The following is a 13,431-nucleotide window of genomic DNA, read 5'->3' as shown; positions in this document are numbered from 1 at the left end:
CTGCAACTGAAATTGTTTGGGCAAGACTAAGTATCGTGGGTGGGCAGCAGAATGGATTTTTCTATTGACTTCCTGATTCAGCCCCAAATGGAACTGTCAGCTTTAGAGAAAACTCTCAGCCCTCTATCGCAAATGTTTGACAATCATATTGTCATCACTGGCAAAGATTTTAATTATGCAACAATAAATTGGGATAATCATAGTGTTGAAAGTGGTTAAGTGTGAGAAAACATACTGAAACATAATACTACATGGTTTCTCTGGAAACTATCTAGAACAATAATTCAGAAGCCCTTTCATTAAGGAAAATATTTTAGATCTAATGACACCAAAAGACCGGAAGTCTTTGAAGACAATAAACTAGATACAGAGGAAGTACAAGCAGGAACTTTTAAACATTTAGCCCTGGGCACAACCATGTAGACACAATGTGGCTAAGCTTAGAAAAATGTTGACCAAACACTAGAGCTATAAGTACCTAGAAGAACAGTTCATGATGAGTGACCCTCTATGGTCATATAGGAAATTCTAAAGCAGCAAATAACGCACAAAAAGTGTAAAATGAAGCATGCAGATATACATAGAGAGGTCAAAACTCCAGTGCTTGATACTACTCAACTACTATACAATCCGTATCCCAACTAAAAGTAAAAACTAACGGGGGGAGGGGGGGGGGGGAGACGGCTTAATGGTAAGTAGGTTGTGTGTAAAAATGTTCTCAAACAGGACCCGCTCGCTTGCTGTAAGAGTTTGTGGCGGATTATTAGTGAGTTACTTTGATGTTGAAAGTAATGGGTAGTAAATTCATTTTCAGGTTGGTATTTTTAGTGTGGTGTGTTGTTTGTGTTTGGAGATTTAATTTTATGTTTCATTTTTGTTAGTTATAGATGGAACGATTTTCAAGGGTACAACACTGCACACCACAATGGGGGACAACATGTAGAGGACAATGAAATTCCTAAAATTATTTGGTTTAATAGTTGAATATGTGAAGTGTTATGTTTGTAGAGACGGTCTGAGATTGACCAAAGTTGTTGCACCTGTGACCAGGGACCAGTAGTGGTGTTGGCTGGACACCTTGTGGTGTTCTACCCAGAGAAGTTCCTGGTTTGGTATGTCTACACTTGCTATTCCAGAGTTTGTGTTGACTCATTATTTTTGCTACTGCTAGACTGCTGGACGATTTCGTCTCAACTCATACAATGTACATCAATTAATCACCATGAATTTTATTGAAAGATATATATTAGGCTGCTCTGACCATTCATGTTAAGAAATAAAATATTTTCCAGTTACGGGCTTTCCTATGAATGACAAATTTGCAAAGAGAATGCAAAAATTTTATGAGTGCTAACTTTTATATTACATCATAAATCTTATGTAGCTATTAACAATGCCTTCTCTGCACCAACTACAGTATAAACCCATTTTTACGTTCCCGAAATTAACGTTTACCTGCTGTTAATGGCATTTTTTTTATCACTCCTGTCAAATTTCCTATGTCCACAATGTTAATTCATACCTGATTTTGCATCAACGTATTTATAATTTTCCCGTGATTTACACTTTATGAAAAAAGACTTGTGGAAAAATAAAAAAACTGAAATAAAATGACACTGGCATTTGTTGGCCATTGAAGAATGTTTACAAACGTTACTTCGTTAAGTTTCTTGACATCAGGGTGCTCTACATGGCAGATTTGAACTGGCAAATGTGTAAAAGTTGGAACAATTCATGCCATATCTCCTGCCGCTGTCAAACTCTACTCTGCATGGTGGCTGATACGAATAACTAGGTTCGTACGAATAAAGGTATCGTGACCAATCACAACAATTTCCAAACTGTCTCTACTGCACATGCACAGTTTTGTGATTGTTGTAATTGTCACCACACTCTGATGAACCACATCTATACCCGGGCTGCTGAAACATGTCACTTCAAGGCCACTCCCCAAGCACCATAGAGTTGGTAGTATAAATAACAAACAAGTGAGGAATGGGAGGCGCCACCTCTACCGAACCAATAACAGCACCGAACAAAAGCCGGTTCCGGTGTCGATGCTACCATGTTGCCGGCTTCCGTGTAAACATTGTATGTTAGTGGGCGAACGCCTGCTGTTGTGTTGTGTTACCGCCTCGACTACAGTTTTTGTTTGTTAAACAATGTCGTTCACCAAGCGACAATCCGTTGGGCCGTGGAGTGCCATTAAATAGTCAGGCTTTGGAATTACTACGGAGAACACATGAGTTTTACGAGCAAGAAAAGGAATTTGTTTCTGTTCATGGGCACGTGTCGATTCACGCCGATAAAGTTTTAGAACGTATCTTGAAAACTCTAGGACTCAGTGAAAGAACAGTTATAAGGAAAGGGGTGCTACTTCAAGACTTACAAGACAGTGGAATAAACAGTGTGGAAGAAAGCCACTGTGGAAGAAACTGTGTGTTTTTAACTACTCCGGGCAAGAAAAAGAAGCAGCCTCGTCCTATCACAGATATTGGTTCTTTCCAATCCGACGCAATTCGTCGGCACATATACAGATACTATAAAAGGAAAGATTACTCCACAATTGCGAAATTGCCAATTTCTTTCAAAGAAAGTGAACTTTTCTCAGGGGGGAAAAACGTCACTTAAGACTATATTAAAAAATATGGGCTTCCGTTTTAAAAAGTTAGATGGACGAAAACTGTTACTAGAAAAGGCTCGTGTCATTGCAGCTCGTTCCATTTTTTTACACAAAATTGTAGGACAGGACATACACTCAGTCATATGGTTAGACGAAACCTGGGTCAACACTGGAGAATCAGTTGGGAAATGCTGGACAGATGATACTCTGAATAGCAGCGGTCATCAGCCAACAGGAAGAGGATCACGATTAACTGTGGCCCATGCAGGATCTTCAAACGGCTTTGTGCCTGAAGGACTTCTAGTTTTTCGATCGATAAAAACCAGTGACTGTCATGAGGATATGGACCACCCATGGTTTCTACAGTGGTTTAAAAATTTGTTGCTCCAGTTTAGTGTTCCAACAGTTTTTGTGATGGACAATGCACCGTACCATTCCGTGATTTTAGATAAAGCTCCCACCACTAGTGACCGTAAAGAAACTATGGTGCAGTGGTTGCAGGCGAGAAACACTGCTGCGGACAAAAGCATGACAAAACTGCTGTTATACTCGCTCGTGGGACAAAATAAGCCTGTGACGCCTAAATATGTTGTAGATGAAATTGCAAGCGAACAGGGTCACTTGGTAATTAGGCTACCGCCTTATCACTGTCATTTTAATCCAATTCAACTGGTTTGGAGTGAAGTCAAGGCATACATTAGAAGTAACAACAAGACTTTCACTACAACAGAAATGGAAAGACTGCTACATGAAGGTCTTGCTATGGTAGACGCTACCTCATGGAGGAAAAAAGTAGACCACGTTGCTAAACTGATAAGAGAAGCACAGATTATAGATGGCATTATAAATAAAAATGAACAGTTAATGATTTCTCTTAATGATGATGACGAAGACAACGGTTTTGGCGCCAATTCTGATGACAGTGAAGGAGAACTGGATGGAATTGTGCCACTGACATTGTAAATTGGTGAGTGTAAATGTATACAGAATTAATTCTTTTTCTCTCTGCAATCGGGTAGGCTACGTATGTTTTGCTTTATTTCTTTCTATGAGTGTGGATAGCGTGTTATTTGGTATCCTTAGTTTTGTATTATTATACGACATTTTACATGCAGCTATTAGTGTAACAATTTGGACGACTTTTAATAGATATTGTCATTAACTTCAGGTGGTGTTATTTCCCGGTTTAATATACTATCAAACGCTTAGTCTCCGTCGTCGTTCTCTCCGTTGTTAGAAAAACGTACTTTGTTGCACTTACGTATAAACGTTGATTGTAGCTTACATTTAGAAAATGTACTTTGGAGTTGTGGGCGTGTGCAGTGGCAGCTATTGCAACCTCGCAATCACAGTGTAGCCAACCACACGCGAGCTGTCGAGTGACATGTTTCACTGGCCCGGGTATAGAGTGTTTCGCCTTTTGGCGGCTTGTAGTGCTAGTTGACACCTTTATTCAGTTTGCATTGCTCAAATATTTTTGGTCTAAACACAATGCGAATCATGTATATTCTCATGCTGAGCAAAACATGTTTCAAGATTTACTCTCGTTAAGTGAAATATTTACATATGTACTTTTTGGATGTTACACAAAAAAACAATACCGAGAGAGAGTTCGCGTGTGTGTGGTTTTCTACATCACTTGGGAAGCACAGTAATGGATAACCTCAAAAAGATGACTACAGTTCAAGAGAACAGAACACCACATATGCAAACACCAAACAAAATTATGTAAATATATGCACTTGATATGAAGAAAAAATTCTCAAAACACATGGTGCTATGCATGAAAAAATATGTAACTGATGCAGTGTTTCATTATTTAAATAATTAATGACAACTGCAGGCGTTACAAAAACACCGATAATGGCGTATGAAATTGAGCCAAACATTTCGCCTTCCCAATTATCAGTTACACAAGCAACACATTCAAAACTTTGTGAAGTGTAGAATGTAGATGCACCTGGTGCAGAACCTGAAGACAGTGACATGCACCCAATACAATGTATGTGCTCCCTATGCACTGTATGATTTCAAAACCTAACCACGCAGTCTCAGTATTTACTTAACCTGAGAAGGTACAATTACTGACAGGGAATTACTGTCACACTTCCTCAAATTACTTATTTCAAAAGCCCATACAAGAAAGGAGGTACAAGGTATTTGAGCATGCCCACATTCCTACTGTGGATGTCCACTGCAAGATGATACACTTCATGTTGCTCTGTAGTACTACCTCAATAATAACAAAGATTGTAGTCAGCAAAGTGCTAATCAGGTTGATGGTATGTGAAAACAGTGAACTAGTTAAAAAGTTAGGCAATTTTAATTCATGAAAAGTCATGAAGAAGTAAATCATGACAGAAGACAATAATAATTTGTGTATAATATCATAAAAAGAAAAATGGATATAAATATTCTATATTTCATTTTTGTTATAAAATGCTTTCTAACATAGTTATGAATCGTTTTCCCACTCACATATAATGTTGTTAAGTAATTATTTTGATTCAGAAATACCAGTTTTGCATGACATTTACTTAAAATCAGGGATCAGTTTAAATATTTAAGTGTCCATGATTTTTTGACCTTGAGAGTAAAGCTAGGTATACCTAAAAATAAAAATTTCGTACAGGCAAGTACTGTCCACTCTGATTATACATTCCCTAAGTACAATGACCAACACATCATGAAATTTTTAGAACATATAGGATGGGCGTTTTGGAGAAAGTAACGTCTAAATAAGCAAAAAGTTTCAGATTCTTTCATCTTAATGTACAAATATTTTGACAGTTTCAGAATTTCATGCATTAATGTCACAGCTGACAGTTAACAGTCCTTCCACTTTATCATTTCTCAAGACAGTTAACAGCCTGTGACGTGACTATTCGAACATTTTCAGAACATAATTTTGAAATTCACAAAAAGTGACTAATTTTCATAACGTATTTTTCAAAAAATAAACAATTAATAAAAAATGAAAAAGGTCCAAAGTGTACATGTACTAATCATGTCTCATAGAATTGGGAACAAAATATTTATCGAAAATAAATTCAGATATCTATCACTTTTGGTTTCCTTATTACAATTTACCCTTTTGTTACGACATTTTCACAAAGATACATATTTAGAGAAGTCTTCAGCGTTTGAACAAATCATCAGAAAATCAAAATAATGTAGGCAAATTTTGAAGAGGTATCACGTGGAACTTCAACATATATTTTATTCAACAAACTCTGAAATAGTGATGCGTGACATTTTCTCTTGACCTATACAAAATTGGAGATGGAATCACCGGCAGGGGATGCTGGAAGCCACCATCAATTATTCTGCAAATGTCACAGTTCCCAGCACCCCTGCATAATGTGTCAAGATAGGCTGCATGTATAGTAGTGGGCACAGGGTATCTCTTGAAATTACACTTTTCCATTTTTCTGAACTCAAATATGCAAGCTAGGGAACAAGAAAAAGAAAAGCCGTCTCCGAGTCCTAAACAACAATGACAAGATTGCTGAATCATTTATGAAAGATAACTGCACAAGAGATAATATAGTTTCTCAAGAACACTAAATGACACAGTAACATAAAATAGAATTACGAAAAATTACAACAGCAGGCACATACTGAATCTCAAAGAGACATGATTGTGGGTGGGTTCAGAAAGGGAATAGGGATATTAAAGGGAATGTATTAGCAATTCTTTCACACACACACACACACACACACACACACACACACACACACACGCAGAGAGAGAGAGAGAGAGAGAGAGAGAGAGAGCGAAGTCGTTTTACTAAAAATTGAAAATTTGATACAAACTTTTCATGTTTCCCGTCTTTATCACATAAGTGTTTCTTGTGTTTATGATGATGCTTATGTTTCTTTTTCTTAGATTTCTTTACAATATCAGCCCCTTCATTCTCTGCTACTTTCTTGTCATTTAACACTTCAACAGAGGCATCGGAATGCGAGTCAACTGGGCTGCAACAAAAAGATTTGATCATAGTTTCGCTTCAGACAAAAGTAAACAGCGCAGTTTTGAACTAGCGTTCCAAGAAACCCGCAGTTTTCATCTGACAACAGATGCTGACAAATGAAACTACGCACATCAAGCAAATCTTACATTAAAAACATCGGTTACAGAGCAATTGCATGAAAGCTACCACCACGACATAGCATACCTATAGTTTACAGATTGAGCTGAAGCAAACAATAACGACTATACCGCGTCGCGAATGTAAACGCGCAAAGCGATCCACAAATCCGAAGTCGTAAATGCTGTTTACCTCCCATCTTTATATTTATGGGCAAAACCCGTTCGACAACGACCCAAACAGCTAACACCAAATACGTTACAAAAAAAATCTGGGCAGTCATCTCGTGACTTTCCATTTGTGAGTATATACTACACTGTACTACGTTAAATTACTTTCGTGTCCCTAAACTCAATGTAGGGCTCATTATTCTCAAAACATAGTCTCAATAGCTCTATACCATATTTTTTGACTTTTAACATGGACTTGCATAACAGAACAGCTTCGTAAATGCGCGGAGTCCAAATAGTAATGTTCCCGCTGTGTAAAATGCTTCATGAGACTCACCTCATCTTTAGTTAAAGTTGTTAAAATCTGTACTTTAAATTATTAAATAGATATTACACGTATTCCACAACTACAGTACAAGTTTTTATGCCGCCATCTTGAACAGCAATTTCTCGAATTACAAGTCGCTTGTCTTCCTCCTTGGCACTGTCGATATACAGCGTATCGCAATCTGTTATTTAATTCCTCGATTTTTCACCAATTTCATTTCAGTAACATAAAGTTACCACGTAGTAAAATTTGGTGGGTAAAAACAAACGATGCTTCCAATTGTGTTAATTACTTTGAAAACTTTATCTTTTAAAGCCAATTCACAATGACCCTCAACGCACAACACGCCGCGCCAACGTCACATCTAGGCTTATTCACACTGTCCGTCACATTACGTTAGGTCATGTTACATCTTGTCACGTGATCTCAACTCGTACAGCTGTTCTCAACTGTTTTCAATATATGCGTTATGCAATAACAAAGATCGAATAAGCAACAGCTGATATCAACCACGAAAAATACAACCTAACAAAAGCACTATGAATAGAGGATGAGAGCATGGCTGCATATGGGGAGCAAGTAAGTTTGGTGTCATGTGATCAACAATGTACGATAACGTCAGTCATCAAAACCTTGTTCTCCAAAAATATTGATTGGTGACGTGACGTAAACTGAGGACCACTGTGAATACCACAATTTGAAAGGCCTGTCCACATGTAACGATCTGTCTGCGCAAATATCTGCAGACATTACATCTGCGCAGACAGATTGTTGCTTGCGAACAGGTGACTGGAGCAGATATGAGATTGAAATGCGCAACCTGGAAGTTGGAGTTGGAGGTTTGAGCGAAAGTGCTGCTACAAACAGCATAGTGAACGCATTATTGTGACCAAGATAGATACGAAGCCCATGCCTGCCATAGTAGTACAAGTTTATATGCCGACTAGTTCCGCAGATGACAAAGAGATTGATGAAATGTATGATGAGATAAAAGAAATTACTCAGATAGTGAAGGGAGATGAAAATTTAATAGTCATGGGTGACTGGAATTCAATAGTAGGAAAAGGAAGAGAAGGAAACGTAGTAGGTGAATATGGAATGGGAACAAGGAAGCCGCCTGGTAAAATTTTGCACAGAGCATAACATAATCATAGCTAACACTTGTTTCAAGAATCATAAAAGAAGGTTGTATGCATTGAAGAAGCCTGGAGATACTGGAAGGTGTCCGATAGATTATATAATGGTTGTAAGACATTTCCAGGGGCAGATGTGGACTCTGACCACAATCTATTGGTTATGAACTGTAGATTAAAACTGAAGAAACTGCAAAAAGGTGGAAATTTAAGAAGATGGGACCTGGATAAACTGACTAAACCAGAGGTTGTACAGAGTTTCAGGGAGAGCATAAGGAAACAATTGACAGGAATGGGGGAAAGAAATATAGTAGAAGAAGAATGGGTAGCTTTGAGAGATGAAATAGTGAAGGTGGCAAAAGATCAAGTAAGTAAAAAGACAAGGGCTAATAGAAATCCATGCGTAACAAAAGAGATACTGAATTTAATTGATGAAAGGAGAAAATATAAAGTAAATGAAGCACGCAAAAAGGAATAAAAAGTTTCAAAAATGAGATTGACAGGAAGTGCAAAATGGCTAAGCAGGTATGGCTAGAGGACAAATGTAAGGATGTAAAGGTGCATATCACTAGGGTTAAGATAGATACTGCCTACAGGAAAATTAAAGAGACCTATGGTGAAAAGGGAACTGCTTGCATGTATATCAAGAGCTCAGATAGAAACCCAGTTCTAAGCAAATACCGGAAAGCAGAAAGGTGGAAGGAGTATATAGAGGGTCTATACAAGGGCGATGTTCTTGAGGAGAATATTATAGAAATGGAGGAGAACGTAGGTGAAGATGAAATAGGAGATATGATACTGGACAATATATTTACAAATATTAAGAGAACTTGTATGTCCACTGATGTAATTAGTTTCCCTTTCTCAGACCATGATGCGGTATATCTTCAGACTGCACCAAACCAGAATCTAAAACTGTGATTACTAGACCAGTGAGCATATTTTTAAATGTATTTGAAAATAGCATCCCTCTGAAAAAATGTACAGTGAATATTAGTAGTAATTACAAGAAAAGGAAAACGAAGGAATGGTATACTCCACAGTTAGGGCAACTGAAAAATACTGTTATGCTGTATTCTAGTCTGTACAAAACCAGTAAATCAGAACTGTATAAAGACCTGTATGCTAAAGCTAAATGCAAGTACAGGAAGGCAATAAATGAAGCAAAGAAACTGCATAACATAGTAAACACTGAAAAATCTAACAATAAATGCAAGAAGGCCTGGAGTGTAATAAACTCCATTGCACACACTAAACACAAAGAGGAAATTGCCACTACCCCAGAAGAATTTAATAAATATTGCATTCAGTCCATTGAAGAAATTAGTAGTTCAATAATCAAACCACCTGAAAATGCTCTTAGTATTATGGACAGCTGCTTTGAAAAGCTTCCCCCAAGCACCTTCACTTTCACAGAAGTGAGCCCAAATAATATCCTAAAAATAGTGAAAAATTTCAAACCTTCAGTTAGTGTTGATTACTATGATATGTCATGTAATTTGTTGAAAGATGTTATTGATTGTGTGATTTATCCTTTAACCTTTTGTGTTAACAAATGCCTAGTTGAAAGTAAGTTCCCCGACATACTAAAAATTTCTAGAGTTGTGCCCATATACAAAAAAGGGGAAAAGAACTGTCCCACTAGCTACAGACCTATATCCATTACCCCAGCTTTTTCAAAAATTTTAGAAACGATTATGTATGAGCAAGTTAGTGCCTACTTGGGTAAACTAAATATAATTAGTGATAAACAGTTTGGATTTAGGAAAGGTAAATCCACAACAGATGCAATGGACTCCCTCGTAAAATTAGTCCTAGATGTGTTCGAGGCTAGGGACTATGCCCAGGCTACATTTTGTGACCTGAGCAGAGCCTTTGACTGTGTAGAGCATGACACTGTGCTGAATAAGCTAGTTTACTATGGTTTTGATGACAACAGTATAAATATGTTCAGGTCTTTTCTAGAGAACCGCCAACAAGTTGTGTGCATTGGTAGGGAGAAATCAAATTTGGTTAATGTTAGGTACGGAGTGCCTCAAGGGTCGGTGCTTGGACCTTTACTGTTTATACTAATGATAAATGACCTGCCCTTATTCATAAAATCTCATACAATATTGTATGCTGATGACACAACTTTTCTACATAAAAGCTCTGATCTAGGTACACTGAAAACACTGACCGAAAATACCCTTGCTCAGTCCTCATTATGGTTCAAAGCTAATGGCTTCTTGCTAAATAAAAACAAAACCCAGACACTTTACTTTAGCCTCAGAGAGATTCCTAACTACCAGGAATTAGAAACTGTTAAATTTTTAGGTGTTACTATTGACAATAAATTGACGTGGGAACCACACATTAAAAATATATTGGCTAGGCTTTCAAGAGTGATTTATCTAATTAGAAATTTAAAAAGACATGTTCCCAATGACTATGTGAGATCAGCATATTTTGCCTTCTTCCAAAGCATCATCTCTTATGGAATTTTACTGTGGGGTAGTAGCTGTCATGTAAATGACATTTTACTTTTACAGAAGAAAGTAATAAGAATAACAACGGATTCTGATAAAACAGAACATTGTAAACCTCTGTTTATTAAATTGCAATGTCTTACAGTAGTAAACATATTCATTTACAATGTTTTAATGTACATTAGAAACAATGTGTCTAATTTTGTGTTGAGAAGTGATATTCATAGCCATAATACTAGAAACAGAACATCTGTAGACGTACCATATCATAGATTATCAAAATCGCATAACTCTTACCTAGTTCTTGGACTAAGGATGTTTAATAGACTAAGTGCTGACTATAGAGAACTGCCTGTAAATATCTTTAAAGCTAAATTATACAAGCTACTAGTGAACAATCCGTTTTACTCCATTGACGAATTCTTTGAAGATGAAAATACTGTATTCTAACGTGTACCTATTTTATGTAAACCAATTCTCTTCGATATAGTAGTTTATGTAGAAATATATGCTCTTGACTTTGTCTATCGCTGTAATCAGCTGAACGACAATAAAATTATTATTATTATTATTATTATTATTGCATGAAGAGTTTGACAGAGCACTGAAAGACCTAAGCTGAAACAGGTCCCTGGGAGTAAACAACATTTCATTAGAACTACTAACAGCCTTGGGAGAGCCAGGCCCAACAAAACTCTACCATCTAGTGAGCAAGATGTATGAGACAGGCGACATACCCTCAGACTTCAAGAAGAATATAATAATTCCAATCCCAAAGAAAGCAAGTGTTGACAGATGTGAAAATTACTGAACTATCAGTTTAATAAGCCACAGCTGCAAAATACTAACACAAATTCTTTACATGCGAATGGAAAAACTCGTAAAACCCAACCTTGGGGACGATCAGTTTGGATTCTGTAGAAATGTTGGAACACGTGAGGCAATACTGACCCTACGACTTATGTTACAAAACAGATTAAGGAAAGGCAAACCTACATTTCTAGCATTTGCAGGCTTAGAGAAAGCAATACTCTCTTTCAAATTCTGAAGGTGGCAGGGGTATAATACAGGTAGCGACAGGCTATTTACAATTTGTACAGAAACCAGATGGCAGTTATAAGAGTCGAGGGGCATGAAAGGGAAGCTGTGGTTGGGAAGGGAGTGAGACAGGGTTGTAGCCTCTCCCCGATGTTATTCAATCTGTATATTGAGCAAGCAGTAAAGGAAACAAAAGAAAAATTTGGAGTAGGAATTAAAATCTTTGGAGAGGAAATAAAAACTTTGAGGTTCGCCAATGACATTGTAATTCTGTCAGACACAGATAAGGACCTGGAAGAGCAGCTGAACGGAATGGATAGTGTCTTGAAAGGAGGATAGAAGACCAACATCAACAAAAACAAAACTAGGATAATGGAATGTAGTTGGATTAAATCGGGTGATGCTGCGGGAATTAGATTAGGAAATGAGACGCTTAAAGTAGTAAATGAGTTTTGCTGTCTGGGGAGCAAAATAACTGATGATGGTCGAAGTAGAGAGGATATAAAATGTAGACTGCCAATGGCAAGGGCAAGGAAAGCGGTTCTGAAGAAGAGAAATTTGTTAACATCGAGTATAGATTTAAGTGTCAGGAAGTCGTTCCTAAAATTATTTGTATGGAGTGTAGCCATGTTTGGAAGTGAAACATGGACGATAAACAGTTTGGACAAGAAGAGAATTGATCGTTTAGAAATGTGGTGCTACAGAAGAATGCTGAAGATTAGATGGGTAGATCACATAACTAATGAGGAGGTATCGAATACAATTGGGGAGAATAGGAGTTTGTGGCACAACTTGACAAGAAGAAGGGATCGGTTGGTAGGACATGTTCTGAGGCATCAAGGGATGACCAATTTAGTACTGGAGGGCAGCGTGGAGGGTAAAATGCGTAGAGGGAGACCAAGAGATGAATACACTTAACAGATTCAGAAGGATGTAGGTTGCAGTAGGTACGGGGAGATGAAGAAGCTTGCACAGGGTGGAGTAGCATGGAGAGCTGTATCAAACCAGTCTCTGGACTGAAGACCACAACAACAACATCAGCATCTCCTTTCAAATTAGTTATTTCTTATGATCTTGCCATGTGTTATATTAACTCAATAACGTCTCGTTGCAGGTTCCACTTTACCAACAACAATGGTTTATTGCTGTGTGCCTTTTGGTGTGAGACAAAGTGGTAAAGCGAAAGGGGTTTCATTTCATGAATTTCCAGCCAAAGTGGCCTCAGAGAACAATGACTTAAAGCAATGCCAAGAGCAGATTTCACACCTAATCTCTACTCTAGATCTTATGCTGTATTTAGTCTTCATTTTTGAGCATCTGACTAACGACCTGGATTAAAAATTTAGAAACTGCAGGACTCTATTGTTCCCTCGGTTTTCCCATTTTATCCAGCTTATAAAGTCGCAAAAGTGAAACAAGAACAGAGTCTTATTATCAGACATTCGTTGAATGTGACATACAAAAAAAAACTATGAAAGCAAACCAATGATCTAAGCATTACCTCGGGTGCAGTGATCTCTACACAACCTTGATGTATAAGTCTGGCCTCAGAGAGAGTACTGCAGCGTGTCTACAGATTT

At 37.5% G+C, this 13,431-nt stretch overlaps 1 protein-coding gene across 5 annotated transcripts in view; it reads right to left on the bottom strand.

Annotated features, from left to right (window-relative positions):
• LOC126260870 (serine/threonine-protein kinase PRP4 homolog) overlaps positions 1–13,431 on the bottom strand; it is a 173,007-nt gene that overhangs the window by 148,005 nt on the left and 11,571 nt on the right. For 3 of the 5 annotated variants that reach the window (XR_007546653.1, XM_049958301.1, XM_049958304.1), the window contains one exon: positions 6,440–6,601. The exons of 1 other annotated variant lie outside the window; for it this stretch is intronic. Coding sequence is in view for 3 of the 4 variants with exons in the window: in XM_049958301.1 (XP_049814258.1) it covers positions 6,440–6,601 (162 nt within the window). In the remaining variant the exon portion in view is untranslated. Of the gene's footprint in view, positions 1–6,439; positions 6,602–7,221; positions 7,365–13,431 lie in introns of those variants that run through there. One more of the 5 variants, XM_049958303.1, reaches the window with a different exon arrangement.

The sequence above is a fragment of the Schistocerca nitens genome, chromosome 5 (assembly GCF_023898315.1).
Source record: "Schistocerca nitens isolate TAMUIC-IGC-003100 chromosome 5, iqSchNite1.1, whole genome shotgun sequence".
Lineage (NCBI taxonomy): Eukaryota > Metazoa > Arthropoda > Insecta > Orthoptera > Acrididae > Schistocerca > Schistocerca nitens.
The sequence above is the reverse complement of the archived record's forward strand: the minus strand, read 5'-3'. Positions and strand labels throughout refer to the sequence as shown.